General features: G+C 57.6%; 1 protein-coding gene and 1 non-coding gene across 2 annotated transcripts in view; both read left to right on the top strand.

Annotated features, from left to right (window-relative positions):
- Positions 1–9432, top strand: part of LOC138392982 (nuclear pore membrane glycoprotein 210) — a 108210-nt gene extending 98778 nt beyond the window's left edge. Inside the window, exons 34-40 of the mRNA XM_069483980.1 lie at positions 1436–1559; positions 2555–2701; positions 3566–3816; positions 4802–5018; positions 6647–6742; positions 6831–6914; positions 8234–9432. Coding sequence (XP_069340081.1) covers positions 1436–1559; positions 2555–2701; positions 3566–3816; positions 4802–5018; positions 6647–6742; positions 6831–6914; positions 8234–8334 — 1020 coding nt within the window. The 3' untranslated portion in view covers positions 8335–9432. The remainder of the gene's footprint in view (positions 1–1435; positions 1560–2554; positions 2702–3565; positions 3817–4801; positions 5019–6646; positions 6743–6830; positions 6915–8233) is intronic.
- A 3835-nt stretch (positions 9433–13267) lies between these two features.
- On the top strand, positions 13268–13374 carry LOC138393333 (U6 spliceosomal RNA). Its single transcript, XR_011235154.1, has one exon. It is a non-coding gene; the product is annotated as a U6 spliceosomal RNA (small nuclear RNA).
- Positions 13375–15816: the final 2442 nt, after the last annotated feature.

The following is a 15816-nucleotide window of genomic DNA, read 5'->3' as shown; positions in this document are numbered from 1 at the left end:
CTTTCTGGAGGTGAACAGACCCACCCTCTCTTGTGTTTCTCTCCAGCCGAGAATGAATCAGTGAGCAAGGTCTGGCTGAGTTCCAAATGTGTCTCATTTTTAGAGCCAGCATGTGCTTTATGGAATCCAGCAGTTTAACCTAATAGTTTGCATATTTAGTGCTGCGGCTGTGAGGTTTGGGCCAGCCGGTTGCAGACAGATGCACCCTGTGACTGCGACCATAGCGCTGTGCTGTCCCGGAAGGAGCCTCTGAGAGTGGGCGGGTCGGGGATGGCACGGGCAGAGGTGTGTGAGGTTCAGGGGCAGAGCCTCGGGTGGGGGCTGAGGGTCTGGAATGGAGGGTTTGGGGAGGTGGGGTCTGGCTTTGTGATCAGATCATGAAATGCACCGGATTCCGGGCAGTTCAGTGCCGGTTAAGAGTGTGGGCTCTAGAGCCAGGCTGTGTCAGTCCAATCCCAGCTTGGCCACCGGGAGGCTGTGTGACCTTGGGCAAGTTAATGCACCTCTCTGTGCCTGTGTTTCCTTGGCTGTAAAATGGAGATCGTAGCGTTGTGAAGATTCAGTGAGTTATTGATAACACGTGTGAAGCACTTAGAATGGTGCTTCACACACGGCCAGTGCTCGGTGGGTACTATCTGCTCCTGTTGCCATTTCACAGTAAAGAGGTTGAAGCCCATGCTGGACCTCTTGGATTTTACTTGTAAGGAGAGAGTGACGTGGATGAGGGGTGTGTTTGGAAAGGTTGCTCCGCATCAGGTGGAGCTCGAGAGAAAGGGGGTCACTGCAGGGGAACCGGCCACAGACTGAGGACGGGACCTGGCTAGGACCACTGGGTCCAGACCATCTGGAAGGGGGGCTTGAGGGGAGTGGGGGCTGGGGTGACCAGACTGATGATGGTCCTTCGCTGTGGCGTGGAGCACAGAGGTGGGGGCCGGCATGGGGGGAAGGAGGTGAGGAGTCTGGGCCCAGGGAGTTAGAGTTGGCTGTGGCCTCTCCAGGTGAGGCTGGGGTCCCACCGGGCAGGGGTGTCTGGAGCTCCCTGAGGAAGGCTGGGGGTGCGGTGGGACATGGGGTGGAGCCTCCAGCCCAGAGATGGCCTTTGGAGCCCTGGGAGTGGGGGGAGCACCCAGGCTTGGGCACGGCAGGAGAGGGTGGGGGAGGGCCTTGGGCCACTGCTTGGAGGGGAGGAGGGGCTGGGAGCAGACTGCAGCTGGCAGTCAGGAGGAGAAGGACGCCCTGGGACAGGAGAGGCAGGGCTGGGCTGGGGAGTGGGGTGCAGCCTGTGGTGGGTCCCTGGGGACGCACGGTGGTAACCCACGGGAGGTCGCGGTGCCTTGGCAGCAGGAGCCCTGGGGCAGTTCGGAGGTGATGGAGGCCCAGATTATGCCCCAGCACACAGTGGGCGCTCAACCAGCTGCCTTGGCTGCCTCCCCAGATAGTAGTCAGCGTCCCTCAGAAGATCGTGGCCCGTCATGTCCACCCCATCCAGACCAGCTTCCAGGAGGCCACAGGCTCCAAAGTGATTGTCGCTGTGGGAGACAGAAGCTCTAACTTGCGAGGTACAGAATGAGGGGGCTCTCGTGGTCTTTAGAGAACCTGCCAGGCTCCAGGGAGCAGGGAGGTGGCTTCTCGTGCCCTTCTTAGGGGTTTTATCAGCTTTTCTGGTTCAAACTCACACCGACTCCAGAGAGAGCATTTAACCCACCTCCTCCATGCCTTTCAGCCTTTCAGCCTTTCAGAAATCCGAGTCCTCCACAAGCCCAGCCAGGGAAAGGAATCGCGGTAAAAGAGCCCAGCTCCCGAAATTGCCTGTTTCGGAACTGGAAATGCAATTTCATCCCTAAGGCACCAGAGCAAAGAAAGCCACAGTTTACCACCATTGATCCCAGAAACTAATGACTTAGCAGATGGTCACTGATTTTGGTTTTTATAATTGCTCTCCCAAATCGGGCATAGCACATTCAACCCATCCCCCATCCATGACAGCCCTGGACCGCAGCTGCCAGAAATAAATAAGCCAATACAGGCTGTTTTCTGAAACCACTTACACACCTTGTAGAATTAAATACCACTCTTGTTCTGATGTATGGGGCAGCTTTTCTGTTTCCTGGTAACCTGTCCTTTCCTGCGTCAGGGCGAGGGGACAGCACTCTGCTGCTGGCCAGTGATACTCAGTGTGTCAGTGGAGAACCAGTGCCCTCCCAGTGTGCAGAGTCAATGTGCCTTTGTCCCCTGCTGACAGGGACAGGAGACACGCATTATGGGCCTGGCCTGTCTGCCATGTCCCTGGGTGCGCGCTCTAGAATAAACGCTGAAATTCTGATCTGAAACTCCCCGTGATTCAGAATGATCCCTGCTCTGTGTAATTCATCCTTGGCTTTTATCATCTGTGGCTCCATCTCCAAGCTCTGGGCAGCCCTGGGCCTCTGCGTGGAAGGCACGTGGGCGCAGGTGGCTTTCTTGGATTGCTCTCATTCTGGCGTTTTGGGTCTCCTGGGCCTGGGGGTGGTGGCCGGCAGGCCTGGTCACACCCTGTCTCCCTCCCCCTCTCTAGGTGAGTGCTCCCCGGCGCAGAGGGAAGTCATCAAGACCTTGCACCCAGAGTCCCTCCTCAGCTGCCAGCTGCGGTTCCAGCCAGCCGTCTCCGATTTCCCAGCACGTGATGTTCTCACCGTGGAGCCAGGCTTCGACGCTGCTCTGGGTAAGTTTCCAGGAGTTGAAAGTGAAATGGACTTGCAGAGGGTCTTTCCCTGTGGACGTGTCGGGTCTGCTGCGTGTTCAGCTCACGGCAGCCATCAGTCCGGAGCAGCAGAGGTTGTCAGGAGCCCAGCCTGGGGATTGATGCCGGGTCCTGGCCTCTGCGGCTTCAAGTGGCCACCAGGAGGGGTTGGCCTTCCTGAGCCGGGTCATGGCTGTTCTCAGCACCACCTACGCCCATGGGAAAGGACGCAGAGTTCAGAGCGGAAAACCGCGGCCGGGTCAGAGTCCTCCTCTGCTGTCCCTGCCGTTCTGCCTGTGGGGGTGGAGGCTGCTCCCCGCCCAGCCTCCTCTCCTCAAATGGGGATGATGGAGCCTTGCCCTGCCTGCGCGGAGCACGTGAGAGGCGGCCGGAGTGTCCTTAGTGAATAGTCACGGGCTGGAGTCTAACTGCTGCAAGGCTGGGAGACCAGTGCGGTGGAGCTGAGGCCGCACCGTGGGCTGCTGTCGGGGTCTGGGGGATGCGTCCTGTGGCACTCAGTGCTGGGCCCAACCTCAGGGCCTGGCACACAGTGGGTCCTCGGTTGGTGGTCCCACTGCCCTATTTAGTCCCAAATGCTGCCCCAGGAGTGTCACTTAAAGGATGATCCGGTGACTAGAGGATTCTGAGACATTAAGGGGGACTGCTGGTCACAGGGTGTCCCACGTCAGTCAGGGTGCCCTGAAGGATGATTTCTAGGAAGGCTTCTGGAGGAGGTGACTTCTGACCTGGGCTCTGGAGGATGCACAGGTGTTCCCCAGTTAGAAAAAGAGCAACATTGGTGTGCAAGTGGGAGAGGGCACAGGTGGGCCACCCTTGTCTCTGCAGGCCAGTACCTCTGCTCAGTCACCACGCGCAGGCTGACAGACAAGCAGCTGAAGCACCTGAGCATGAAGAAGACGGCTCTGGTGGTCACAGCCTCCCTCTCCGGCAGCCACGTCTCCACAGAACAGGTGGGGGCTGAAATGCCCTTCAACCCAGGGCTCTACACCGACCAGGCTGAAATCCTTTTGAGCAACCAGTACACCAGCTCCGAGGTCAAGGTCTTTGGTTCCGCGGAGGCTCTGGAGAACTTGGAGGTGAGTGGCATCCGTCAGGCCTGAGTCAGGGGCAGCAGGAAGGGCCAAGAAGGAAGAGGGATTGATGTGGACATCCTGAGCCTCCTCTCTTTAAAATTAAGACTGACAGTTAGGCATGTTTTAAAAAACTGAAATACTCTTACCCTTTTCCTTTTTCTGTGGCAGTGCTGCCATTATCAGCCCACGTGATGTTGTTAATTTCCACGACTCCTGCTGGGCCTCCCCAGCTGCAGGCTGAGCATGCAGGGAGCGCTGGGCACGCAGCACGTGCTCAGGGAGCTGGGGCTGTGCAGTGAGTGGACTCGGGGCAGGAGCACTCAGCCACGGAGCAGGAAGACAGGCCCTGGTCCCCTCTCTCCAGGCCTCCCTCCCCCGTCAGATAAGTCAGGTTCACCTGATCTCCAGGTCTGGATCCCGACACGCCTGGGGAGAGCTCTGGGGCGATAAGAACGGAGCTCGCGGGCTCTCCTGCCTGCTGCTCCTCTTGTCTTGCCGCAGCCGACGGGGCTCGCTGTGCTTAGAGAGACCCAGCGAGCACGTGCCTTGTGGGCGAAGGAGGACGGCCAGCCCCGCAGGGGGCTGCTGGAGGTGGGCCGGGGACCAGAGCTCTGGGCTGCCCCCTCGGAGAGTTGGTGCTCGTGATACGGCATGGTGGTTTAGCATTACTGACACAGTACTTGGGGAGAATTCAATGAGGCTGCTTTGCCCTTTCCTCATGGCCAGTGTTTCCTGACCTTGCCGACGGCGCACTGTCCATGAGCAGAGCCCGGGTGTCATTACCTGCCTAGGAGGTGTGACTTGGGCGGAGGTCCCCACCCATATCCTTGGGGCCCTGGGAGGGAAGCCCAGCGTGTCAGGCTGACTCGGGGGCACTTCCAGAGATGGGGTGCACAGAGCTGCACGCCGCCTGGGAGTGCTCAGCCCCACCTGGAGGTCCCTCCACTGTCTGCAGAGCATGTCCCCCTAGCCCTGATGTCTCGCCCAGGTGAAGTCCGGGTCCCGCGCCGTGCTGGTCTTTGAGAAGGAGAGGTCGTTCGGGACGCCCAGCTTCATCACCTACACAGTTGGGGTCTCAGACCCCACGGCCGGCGGCCAGGGGCCTCTGTCCACTGTCCTGACCTTCTCCAGCCCCACGACCAACCAGGCCATCACCGTCCCGGTGACTGTGGCCTTTGTGATGGATCGCCGTGGACCTGGTCCTTGTGAGTCATGGGATGACATCGGCTGGGACAGAGCTGGGTGGGGAGGGACAGGCTGGAGTGATTCTGGGTGTCAGAAAACACCTGGGTGTGAGAGTTGGAGGAGTCAGAAATGCAGACTGTCCCTCAGAGTGATAGTGGCCTGTTGGGGCCATCATGCCTGCTCTGTCCCCCAGCTCCCTGTCGTCTCTCAGCGTGGCAGCCACCAGGACTGTGCCCCTCGTCTGCTAAGCAGCCTACCGTGGCCCCGACCTCCCTCCCGGGGAAAGCCGCCTTCCCTGCAGTGGCCCGTAGGGTCCCGTGCAGTCGGCCTTCTCTGCCCATTTGTGACCCATCTCCCCCTTGCGGTCCCTGCTGCAGCCGTACTCTCCTGTTTCTGGAACACATGCCGCCCCGGCTCGAGCCCCTGGCATCCGCCATTCCCTATGCCTGGGATGCTGTTCCCCCGGATGGCTCCTTGGCCACACCCTCACCTCCTCAAATATTGAAATATGCTGAAAGTTAGAACCTCAGTCCCAAACACGTGAACCCGTTTCACCCCAGCACTGTTGCCAGCTGTCTGTTTGCGCAACAGTGTAATTAATGATTAGAGTTTCCACTCGTCTGCCCCAACTAGAAGTCAAGTACAGGAGGACAGTGCTTGGGGCGGGGCCACCAGACACACAGGTGCTCAGCGAGTGTTTGCTGCTGAGTGAGTGGCTGCTGTGGGCACGACCCCGTGCCAGGCAGGTGTGTGAACAGCCCCCTCATGAGAGAGGACGCAGATTGGCAGGTGCGGTAGGGACGATTCTGGAGGACAGGGGCTTACCTGCCTCTGGTGGGAGGAGAGTACAGTTCTGAGGGGCTGCGCCAGCCGGGTCAGGAAGGAGGGCTGGGGAGGGGCTGCAGTGAGAGACCCTGGCGCGAGGTGAGGGCGGTCAGAGCTCCAGGCCGGGGGCCCGGGCTGTGGGACGGTCAGGTTTGGCTGCCTGGCCAGGAGCAGACTGAAGGGAGCAGGCGGCCGGTAGGGGAACTGGGGGCCACCTGCCGGCTTCCTCCTGCAGAGCAGGGGCAGACAGCAGCAGCGCTGGGTCCCGTATAAGGTGTGAGGGTTGGGGTGCGGAAGAATGAGATGGAGGAGGGAGCCAGGCCTGGGCCATCCCCGCTGCGGGGGCCCCTGAAGAGCAGCAACTTTGGGGCACAATTCGCCGGGCTCTGCCTGGGCCCTGAGACTCAGATTCTGGGAGTAGTGGCACTCCATCCCACTAGCAGGCTCCTGCCCATGCTTGTGTTTTTGTGGCTGTCACTTGTGACTTAGCCGTTGCAAACTGCCTTCCTTTCAGGCAGCGTGGCTGCCTCCCGGGTAGGATGGGTGCAGAGACGGGGCCTCCCTGCGGGGCACGGAGCTGGGGCACGAGGAGAGCACTGCCTGGCAGGCAGCCGGCTCTCACAGCACTGGGCTTAGTTCCCAGGCCCAAGGTGGAAGGGAACGGGCCACCGGGGGGCAGGACCAGAAGCTGACTCAGGCCTTGAGCAGCCCACCGGGCCCTCTGAGACCCACTGACCACCCTGCATATGTACGGTGGCGCCCGGACACTGGGGACACTGCCGTGGCCCTGGCATTTTGGTAACTTGTCTTTCACTGATGGCAGACGGAGCCAGCCTCTTTCAGCACTTCCTGGATTCATACCAGGTCATGTTCTTCACGCTCTTTGCCCTGCTGGCTGGGACAGCCGTCATGATCATAGGTGAGGCAGGCCGTGTGTGTCTTCGGGTCTCCCCCACCCCCACCCCACCCCCGGCCCCGCCGCTCTGACAAGCCGTGTGTCCTTGCAGCCTACCACACAGTCTGTGCGCCCCGGGAGCTCACGGTACCTGCAGTCCTCACGCCCCGAGCCAGCCCTCGGCACAGCCCCCACTGTGAGTAGTCCCCCCACAGGCACAGCCAGGCAGAGCTGCGAGGAAAGAGGAGGAGCCCTGGGCGTGGGGTGGGGTCGAGGCCCTGACCCCCAAGTCTCAGCAGGCCTGTGCCTGGGCGAAAGGAGCAAGTAGGCCTGAGGCCCAGAGGACAGATCTGGGAGTCGGGAAGGGGGATGTGCCTGCTGCTCGTTCTGGGTCAGTAGGAGCTTCCCCAGGCAGGGCCGCGCAGGGCAGAGGTGCCGGCGGCAGGGAGCCCTGTCTCAGCAGGTGCACCTGCTGGCCTGCAGGCCCCCCTGCTGGGGCTGCCACAGAAAGCTCCAAGCTGGGGTTAGACCAGCTGACTCGGAGACAGGATTCTGGGCAGTTCTGATGAGGGTTTTCCCAGGCAAAGAGGAAGGGCAAATCCTAGTCCTTTCAACAGCTCAGTTGTCTCTCTGGTGGCCCTAAGGCCCTGGTGACCCCATACAACTCCAGGAGGCACCTCTCTCTGTAAGTGGGTATCCCCTGAAACTGTGCAGTCCCCAACCTGTGCAGCTGTACACAGCAGCCCTTTATGTCTCCTAATTCCCATTTCAGGGTTCTCTCCCCTACACAAGGCATCCTTGAGTTGGTATCTATTGGCCCTGTGGGGGGCCATGGATAGACTTCAAGGAAGTCCATGAATTTTTTTGAAAGAGGACATGGTTTTGCAAATAGAAGCGTCTTCCTGGGAAACAAGATCCCGCACACATCCTGGACTCCTAGAACCAGAGCCTTCTCCCTGGCTGCCTGTCACACCTGTGAAGCAGGCCCAGGGAGGCCCCGGGGTGCTCGGCAGCTCACTGCCCTGGACGCTGGGCTGCGTTACACAGCAGGTTCCTGCAGTGACTCTCCTCCTTGCTAAGCACTTTTGCCAACACATTCCTCCCTGTGCGTGTTGGGCCCACACGGGTCTGGGCACCGCCTCCAAACACTCCAGACTGTCCCCGCAGCACTCGCACCTGAGACGCCGGCCACGCCCAGCCGGACAGGCCCTCCCTCCTGCGTGCCCCGGCACGGACCCTGCCAGGCCATCCTGAACCCCCAGCCTTGGCTCCCAGCCTGGCTCTGCAAGTCGGGCCACACCCTGGTCCTCCCGTGTCTGTCGCCCCTTCCAGATCGGGCCAGCGCAGCAAGCCCCCGTCCTTCCCTCTGCTGGCCCCGGGAGGCCTCCGGGCAGCATGAGCAAAGTGCCGGGCTGTGCGGCGGGCGCTCGGTGCTCGTTCTGACGCAGAGCGGACGAGTGCCGGGGCGGCTCTCCCTCGGCTCTGCTGCTCACTCCGTCTCTCTTTCCGCCCTAGATTTTGCTGCCTCGTCACCAGCGTCCCTCAACGCGCCGCCTCCTGCCCGCAAAGCCAGCCCGCCCTCGGGGCTGTGGAGCCCCGCCTATGCCTCCCACTAGCCCTGCAGGGGCTGGTCAGCAGGCAGGCCTGCGCCGCACCTCGCACCTCGTGCCCCTCCAGGACGGGGACACCCTGCTGCACTGACGTTCTCGCTGGAATGGGCCCCTCCAGGCCTGCGCCCGTCCCCGGGCCTGCTTCCCCACCCCTCTGTGTTGGCAGAGCTAGAGTTTAGGCCGTGCTCACTGGCGTAGGCTTGCATGGAGGAGTTTTAAGTTTGTATGGTTTTTTCCTCCCAAGTCTTGCAAAGCTGAGACTCCGGCTCATTCCCTCCCACGTGGTTGTCCAGGATTTCTGGCCAACGTTGTGTCTTTACGTTCCAGCATCAAGTCCCCCACTCTCAAGACGCTGAGCAGTGAGACGCTCTGGTCAGCTGTCTGCAGATGACGTTACTGTAGCGCACTCAGGGAAGGGATTGTCTCACTATTTTGGGGGGTTTTGGCATTTTTTTTTTTGCTGTGAAAACTTTTCTCCTAGTCCGGAGGCTGCTAGGAAATTTGGGGAGCAAATGGATGTGAGTGTCCTGTGCCTGCCCTGCCATTGCGGGGGCAGCCGCGGGAACCAGCGCCCTGGGGCCCCTGGCAGCGAGGTGCCGGGAAGGCCGTGAGCGGACGCAGGGCCGCTTCGTCCTCCTTGGGCCACTGTGAATAGAACTCAGCCCTCCGTTTCGTTGTTGCGTGAGCTGTTACAACATCTGGTGGACTTGGCTTTGTCCTCACGGGTGTCCCAAGTGGGGGTCCCTCTCTGTCTCTCCCTGTCCTGGCCTCTCCATCAGCTCAGTGACGTGCAGAATCGTCCTTAGGAGAACGTCCCTGGGATGGTGGCAGGGATCTCCCCTCTACGTGTGTTTTGAGAAGCCGCTGTATTCTGCGTCAGCACAAAGACCCAGTGTTGTCTGCTCATCCTTTGTGTATGACGCTCCAGCACCTCAGCAGATCTGAGCCGTTGGCCTGCCTGAGTGACAGCCGCTCTAGCTGTCACCCTCTGGGCCCAGGCCCCCGGGCAGCTCCCCAGCATGGGCCAGCGAGCGGGCGCTGGGCGTCGGGGCCTGCCCACCGGCAAGGGGCTCCCTGAGGGCTGGGGAGGAGAAGCCCATTCAGAAAACTGCGGATCTGAGACTCAGAACGCGGGCCCTCTGCTCTGGGCCTAGGCACTGTGCCACCCTCAGGGAGACCCAGGGGCTCGGGCCCCAGAGCTGTCCGTGCATGGACACTGCGTGTGGACAGTCCCGCCCGACTCCGAGGACCACACGCGAATCCCCCCAGTCCTCTGGGATTGGCCATGCCGCTGAATTTGCTGAAGCTGGAGGGAGGAGGGGTGTGGCTTGCGCATCGCCTGAGCTCAGACTGACAACCTGGGCGTGGGCAGGAGCCTTGCCGCTTGGTCTGTGTAATAAAGCTCTGTATGGTTTCTTAACAGGGGTGTCATCACTGCTGGGATTTCACACGTCCTGCCTGGGAGTGACCAAAGCCCTGGTGACGTGGCTCTGCCCGTGCACGGGTTTAGGGAGCAGATCTCTTCTGCCCTGGGGACCTCCCCGGCACTTCCCCTCCCCCTCAGACCAGCCCAGGCAGGAGCAGGTGCCTTCCCTGTAGGGGGACAGGGCAGCTCCGCCTGCATGTCACCTGGGCACCTCTCCTCCCTGCCAGCTCCTTCCTTGGCATCACCCAAACATGTCTGACTCTTCCCCCCAAAGGAAACCCCCCTGTCCCCGGCGCCCTGCCCGCCTGGACAGCTGTGGCTGCCGCTTCCTGCGACAGCGCTGCCTCCCACCCCACCCTCCCAAAGCTGCTCTCCCGGGGCCTCTGGCCTCCGTCAGCCCTCTGCAGCCTGGACCCCTGCTCCTTAGTCCCCCCGCCTTGCTGCCAGCTCCTGGGGTTGTCCTGTGCCGGCCTCCCTGGCTCACCCCCCACTCACCTGCTCTCAGGCCCCCACTTGATCCCCAGCCGGTGTCTACTGAGTGCCCACAGGGCATGGTCCCTGGGAGGGTGGCTCTGCTTGTGTCCCAAGTCACAGGTGTGGCTGTGGATGCTTAGGGAACTCAGCCTGCCCAGGGGCGGCCAACTGGCAGGAGGACTAAGGGAGCTGACAGATGCAAGGTGCTGTGCCCACACGCACAACTGTCACTGTCGCTGTTGGACAAAGCTGGCACTGGGCCCACAAGGAGCCCAGATGGAGAGAGATTGGCAGAGTGATGAGGCGGGGAGACGGCAGGAGGGAGGGTGCTCCCCTGTCATCACAGCATTCTCCGGACTGTGTTGCTGTCCTCTGACTCTATTGCCCCTCCCTGGCTTGGACGACCTTGAGGGTGGGAACAGGTCTGATTCCACTATGTCCCCAGGACCCTGCACACAGGAAGACCTGGAAATTGTTCACCAACGTCAAATACTGAACACGGCCTGCTTGGCACATAGTTAACACTCCACGTCAGCATCACCCTGAGGCAGCCCTCGGAAATACAAAGGGGCTGCCAGGATCCAGGCATCACATCTCAGCCATGCACAGCAACATCCAGAATAAGAAGTATTGCGGAGAGACAAGCTCTCCCTGTCTCCTCCCAAGGACTAAAGACATCTTTCCTGGAAGACCTCTTGCCAAACAGCTCCCCCATCCTGTGTCTGGGGTTGTCTCGTGGCCGTTCCTGGCCCTTGGCTGGGGGCTGGGGAGGGCAGGGGGGTGACGAGGCCTGTGCACACTCATCCTTCAGGGCCTGCTGAACGTCAGGAAGTCGATGCCTCAACTTCCTTCAGATAAAATAGAAAGTTCTCAGCAACGGCCCAGTTGGTTTGTGTCTGATGGTGACGGGCTCCTTCCCTTCCCCCACCCGGATGGACCGGGGCCTGAGAGACCTGGGGTCTGAGCTAGGGACCCCTAGGGACAGGCATTGCTTTAACGCACATGCAGGGACGGCACGTGCGACGGCAGCCGGAGGCAGCCAGGTCTTGCCAGCAAGCGAGTGCACCCGACAAGGCACGTGGACAAACCCAGGTGACACAGCGTGGTTCAGCTTTCTGTTCCCAAACTAGCCAAGCAACGCTCCGTCTTTAAGGGTGCCAGAAAAGGCTTTTAGCACCATTTAGCACTAAAAATATGGTTTCTCTAGAATTCCTAAGTTTGGCCAAAAATAAACTCTCTGTCTCTTTCTGTCTGTCTCTCCATGTGTCGGTCCCTGTGCATCTGTGCGTGCTCACATGCGTGTCTCCTGCAGCCACAGGCATTCTGGAAGTGACACATCTCCAGATGTGACAACAGCCACCAGAAGAGACACAGACCCTGGGGCATCCAGGGCCAGTAGCCAAGGTCTAGGCCGGTGGGAAACACGTGGCCCTTAGCGACCGGCTGGCTGGGGGTCTAGGCCCACCTTGTTCTGGGGCCAGAGGGAAACCGTTTTACCCCCTGGACCGCAGTGGTCCCCTCACCTGCAAAGTGGCCTCCGGACATGCGTCCCGCACACCGCCCAGAGAGGCTCGCAGCAGGAAGCAGGTGCAGGTGCGTCACCGTTCCCGGCCCCTCGGCCTCCCCGCACGCCCTCTCCCGCGTGCCTGCGCGGTTCCTCCCGCGGAGCCACTTGCTTGGCCGGTCGAACGCGGCGGGCGTGGCAGCGGGTCAGCGCTGAGTTTCCGCTCGCCCTGCGTGTGCTTCTGTCGCTGACACGCTGAGCAGGACGGCGAGGAGGAAGGACACCGGAAAGAGACAAACCTGCGCATCCCAGATCAGCCGCCACGGACCCACGGCCGCGAGGAGAGATGATGTTCAACACACCGAGTGTGGGGATGGCTTGTTAGGCAGCGTCACCGCAGCAGGGGTGGCTGGCACAAAACACGATGTGGCTTCCTGTCCCGCTGAATCCCCGGAAGGCGGTATCTGCTGTCGCGGGCCCTTCCCTTCCGCTTACTCTGTCCTGGGCTCTGGCTGGGGCCTCGCCCTCAGCCCGTCCTTCTGGGACAGGTTTCCCGGGTGTCCTGCCTCGGGCCTGGCCAGGCTCTCAGCACCTCCGAGGACAAAGGGCACAGGGAGGCCATGTGACGGGCCCTTCCCTCCCCGAGCTCCCACGTCCTCCTCTTTGGGGCCGGCTGCGTGAGGGCTGGCGGAGACGTGTCCCTGAAGGGTGCGTCGCCCCGTGTGCTGGGTCCTGTGTCCAGACTAAATCACCCTGCCCCGGCCTCCCCCACTGCACCTCTCGTGGTGGGGACTGCACAGGGGAAGATGTTCTCCGGGGGGTTTGTTGAATGAATACGTGAGTGAATCCCCATGAAGTGACTGTGGCTTTTCCCCAGCTGTGGGGCTCTACTTTCCTAGAAAATGCTGAGCTTCAGGCCAGTGTGGAGAGGAGCAGGGGTCAGGGAGGCACAGAGCCATTTGCCTGGGGTCAGGCTGGAAAGTGGCAGAACCAGGGTTTGAGTCCTTGCAGACTGGCACCAGTGTTTGCTGTCCACAGCGTTCCTGCCTCTGCCCACCTGGGCTGGGGCCTCCGCCGCAGGAGGGCGGAGAGAGCCGGGGCCTGCACCCCACTGGCCTTAGGGCAGCTCGGCTTCAGACTATCTCAGGGATTATTTTAAAATCATAGGAAAAAAAATGTCAACATAGAAAAAAATTCTTTAGGCCAGGCACGGTGGCTCACGCCTGTAATCCTAGCACTCTGGGAGGCCGAGGTGGGAGGGTTGTTTGAGCTCAGAAGTTCGAGACCAGCCTGAGCAAGAGTGAGACCCCCATCTCTACTAAAAAAATAGAAAGAAATTAATCAGACAACTAAAAATATATAAAAAAAAATTAGCCGGGCAAGGTGGTGCATGCCTGTAGTCCCAGCTACTCGGGAGGCTGAGGCAGGAGGATCGCTTGAGCCCAGGAGTTGGAGGGTTGCTGTGAGCTAGGCTGACACCACGACACTCTAGCCCAGGCAACAGAGTGAGACTCTTGTCTTAAAAAAAAAAAAGAGTGCTCGCTATGGCAGCACATATACTAAAATTGGAACGATACAGAGAAGATTAGCATGGGCCCTGCGCAAGGATGACACACAAATTCGTGAAGTGTTCCATATTTTTAATGCACACGCTTGAAACTCTGTCTCGGGGCAATGGTGGGGCAAGAGCAATATACATAACCTAAACTTTTGTACCCCCATAATAAGCTGAAATAAAAAAAAAAAAGAAAAAAATTCTTTATAAAATTTTTTTTTTTTTTTTTGAGACAGAGTCTCACTCTGTTGCCCGGGCTAGAGTGAGTGCCGTGGCGTCAGCCTAGCTCACAGCAACCTCAAACTCCTGAGCTCAAGCGATCCTCCTGTCTCAGCCTCCCGAGTAGCTGGGACTACAGGCATGCGCCACCATGCCCGGCTAATTTTTTCTATATATATTTTTAGCTGTCCATATAATTTCTTTCTATTTTTAGTAGAGGTGGGGTCTCGCTCTTGCTCAGGCTGGACTCGAACTCCTGAGCTCAAACGATCCGCCCACCTCGGCCTCCCAGAGTGCTAGGATTACAGGCGTGAGCCACCGCGCCCGCCAAAAAAAAATTTTATAAGAAATTTTAGTCTGGGCATGGCGGCTCATGTCTGTAATCCCAGCACTTTGGGAGGCCCAGGTGGGAGGATCGCTTGAGCCCAGGAGTTCAAGGTTGCAGCGAGCTGTGATCTCACTGCTGCACACCAGTCTGGGCAACAGAGCAGGATGCCATCTCTAAGAAATTTAAACAAAAATTTGTCATAAATTTTTTTCTCATAAGAAAAAGATTTTAAAATCAAAAAAAATTTTAACAGAAAAGTACAAAGAATAATATAACAAACCCCCAATACCCACCACTCAGTACGGGCTATTGTTAGCTTCCAAGATGTGTTGTTTTTTGTTTTTCAGTTTAAAATTAAAAAAAAAAAAACAGGCAGAAGAACCAAAAAATACAAATATGACTCAGTTAGCCTGTCTCCTACCCCTTCCTCTCCCTTCTCAGAAGCAACCATTTTATAAATTTGATGGCTATCTTTCCAAAGCAACTTTTTTCTTAATAAGCATTGCTATTAATAAATATCATTGTTTTGTGTGTTATTTTAAAATTTTACAAAATTATGGTCAGACCTGGTAACATTCAGCATCTTGCTTTTTTCTTAGGTGTTGTGCACCATTCCATGGCATAGCTGCAAATTCAATTTAATTCTTCATTCCCCTGTTGGACAGAAATGTTGTTTCAGATTTTTGCTGTAATAAACAACGCTGCAATGAACATCCCTGTCTGAGACTCCATGGGCACAGGGGCCAGAGTGTCTCAAGAGTGGAATTACTGGGTGAAAGGCCATGCCCTTTATCAATTTTGCTGCGTGCTGCTAATTTCCAAAGCATTGCACCAATTTGCACGCCTGTCAGCTAGATATGAGTTTCTCTTTCCCCCTTCTTGCCAACACGAAATACTGTCATGCATGTATGTTTACTTTTGTTGGTTTGATTGGTGAGAATGGCATTTTATGGATTCAATTCAAATTCCTTGATTACGGTGAGGATGAGCTTTCTAGTTTGTTGACTATTGATATTCATATTTCCCTCTGTGAATTGTCTGCTCACCCAGTGTTTATTTGTTTTTAGTTATTTCTTTGTCACTCCAAAAGAGAGATAGTATAAAATTCCTATTCATATACCCAATTTGGTATTAGATGTATCAGTTAGCTATTGCTGCGTAACAAACTACCCCCCAAGTGTCATTGGCTTAAATCAGCTCATCTTAATTATTTCTCATGAGTTTGGCTCTGCTCTATACATTCCCTCATCCTCCTCCAGCTGGGCCATGTCCTTCCTATGGTGACAACCAAGATGCAAGGGAGCACGTGGAAACACACACAGCCTCTGAGGGCCAGGATGGGATTGGCAGGTTGGACCTCATTCTATTGGACAAAACAAGTCACATATCTAAATCCAGAGCCAAGAGATGGAGAAATAGACTCCAACTTTTTTTTTTTTTTTTTTTTTTTTTGAGACAGGGCTGTGCTTGGCTGCCCAGGCTAGAGTGCAGTGGTGTGATCACAGCTCGCTGCAACCTCAAGCTCCCAGGCTCAAATGATCCTCCCACTTCAGCCTCCCAAGTAGCTGGCACTGCAGGCCTGTGGCACCACACCTGGCTAATTTTTTTAAAATTATTTTTATAGCGATGGCGGTGTTGCTATGTTACTCAGGCTGGTCTTGAATTCCTAGCCTCAAGTGAGCCTCCTGCCTCAGCCTCCCAGAGTTCTGGGATTACAGGCACGAGGCACCACACCTGGCCCAGTCTCCACCTTTTGGTGGGAGAAGCTGCAAAGGCGCCAGGCAATGAATGGTGTGAAGGGGAAGCAAAGAATCAAGGCTATTCATGCAAATCTCTCGTGGTTGTCTTTTAACTTATTGTTTCTTACTGATTTGTGGCAGCTCTTGATTTAAGATACTCTTTGGTGTGTTATATAGTGATATCTTACAGGAGGCAGACTGCTCCCAAAATAAAATTTTGAAACCTACTGATTTAGTTCAACT

This window comes from Eulemur rufifrons, chromosome 10 (assembly GCF_041146395.1).
Source record: "Eulemur rufifrons isolate Redbay chromosome 10, OSU_ERuf_1, whole genome shotgun sequence".
Taxonomy (NCBI): domain Eukaryota; kingdom Metazoa; phylum Chordata; class Mammalia; order Primates; family Lemuridae; genus Eulemur; species Eulemur rufifrons.
The sequence above is the reverse complement of the archived record's forward strand: the minus strand, read 5'-3'. Positions and strand labels throughout refer to the sequence as shown.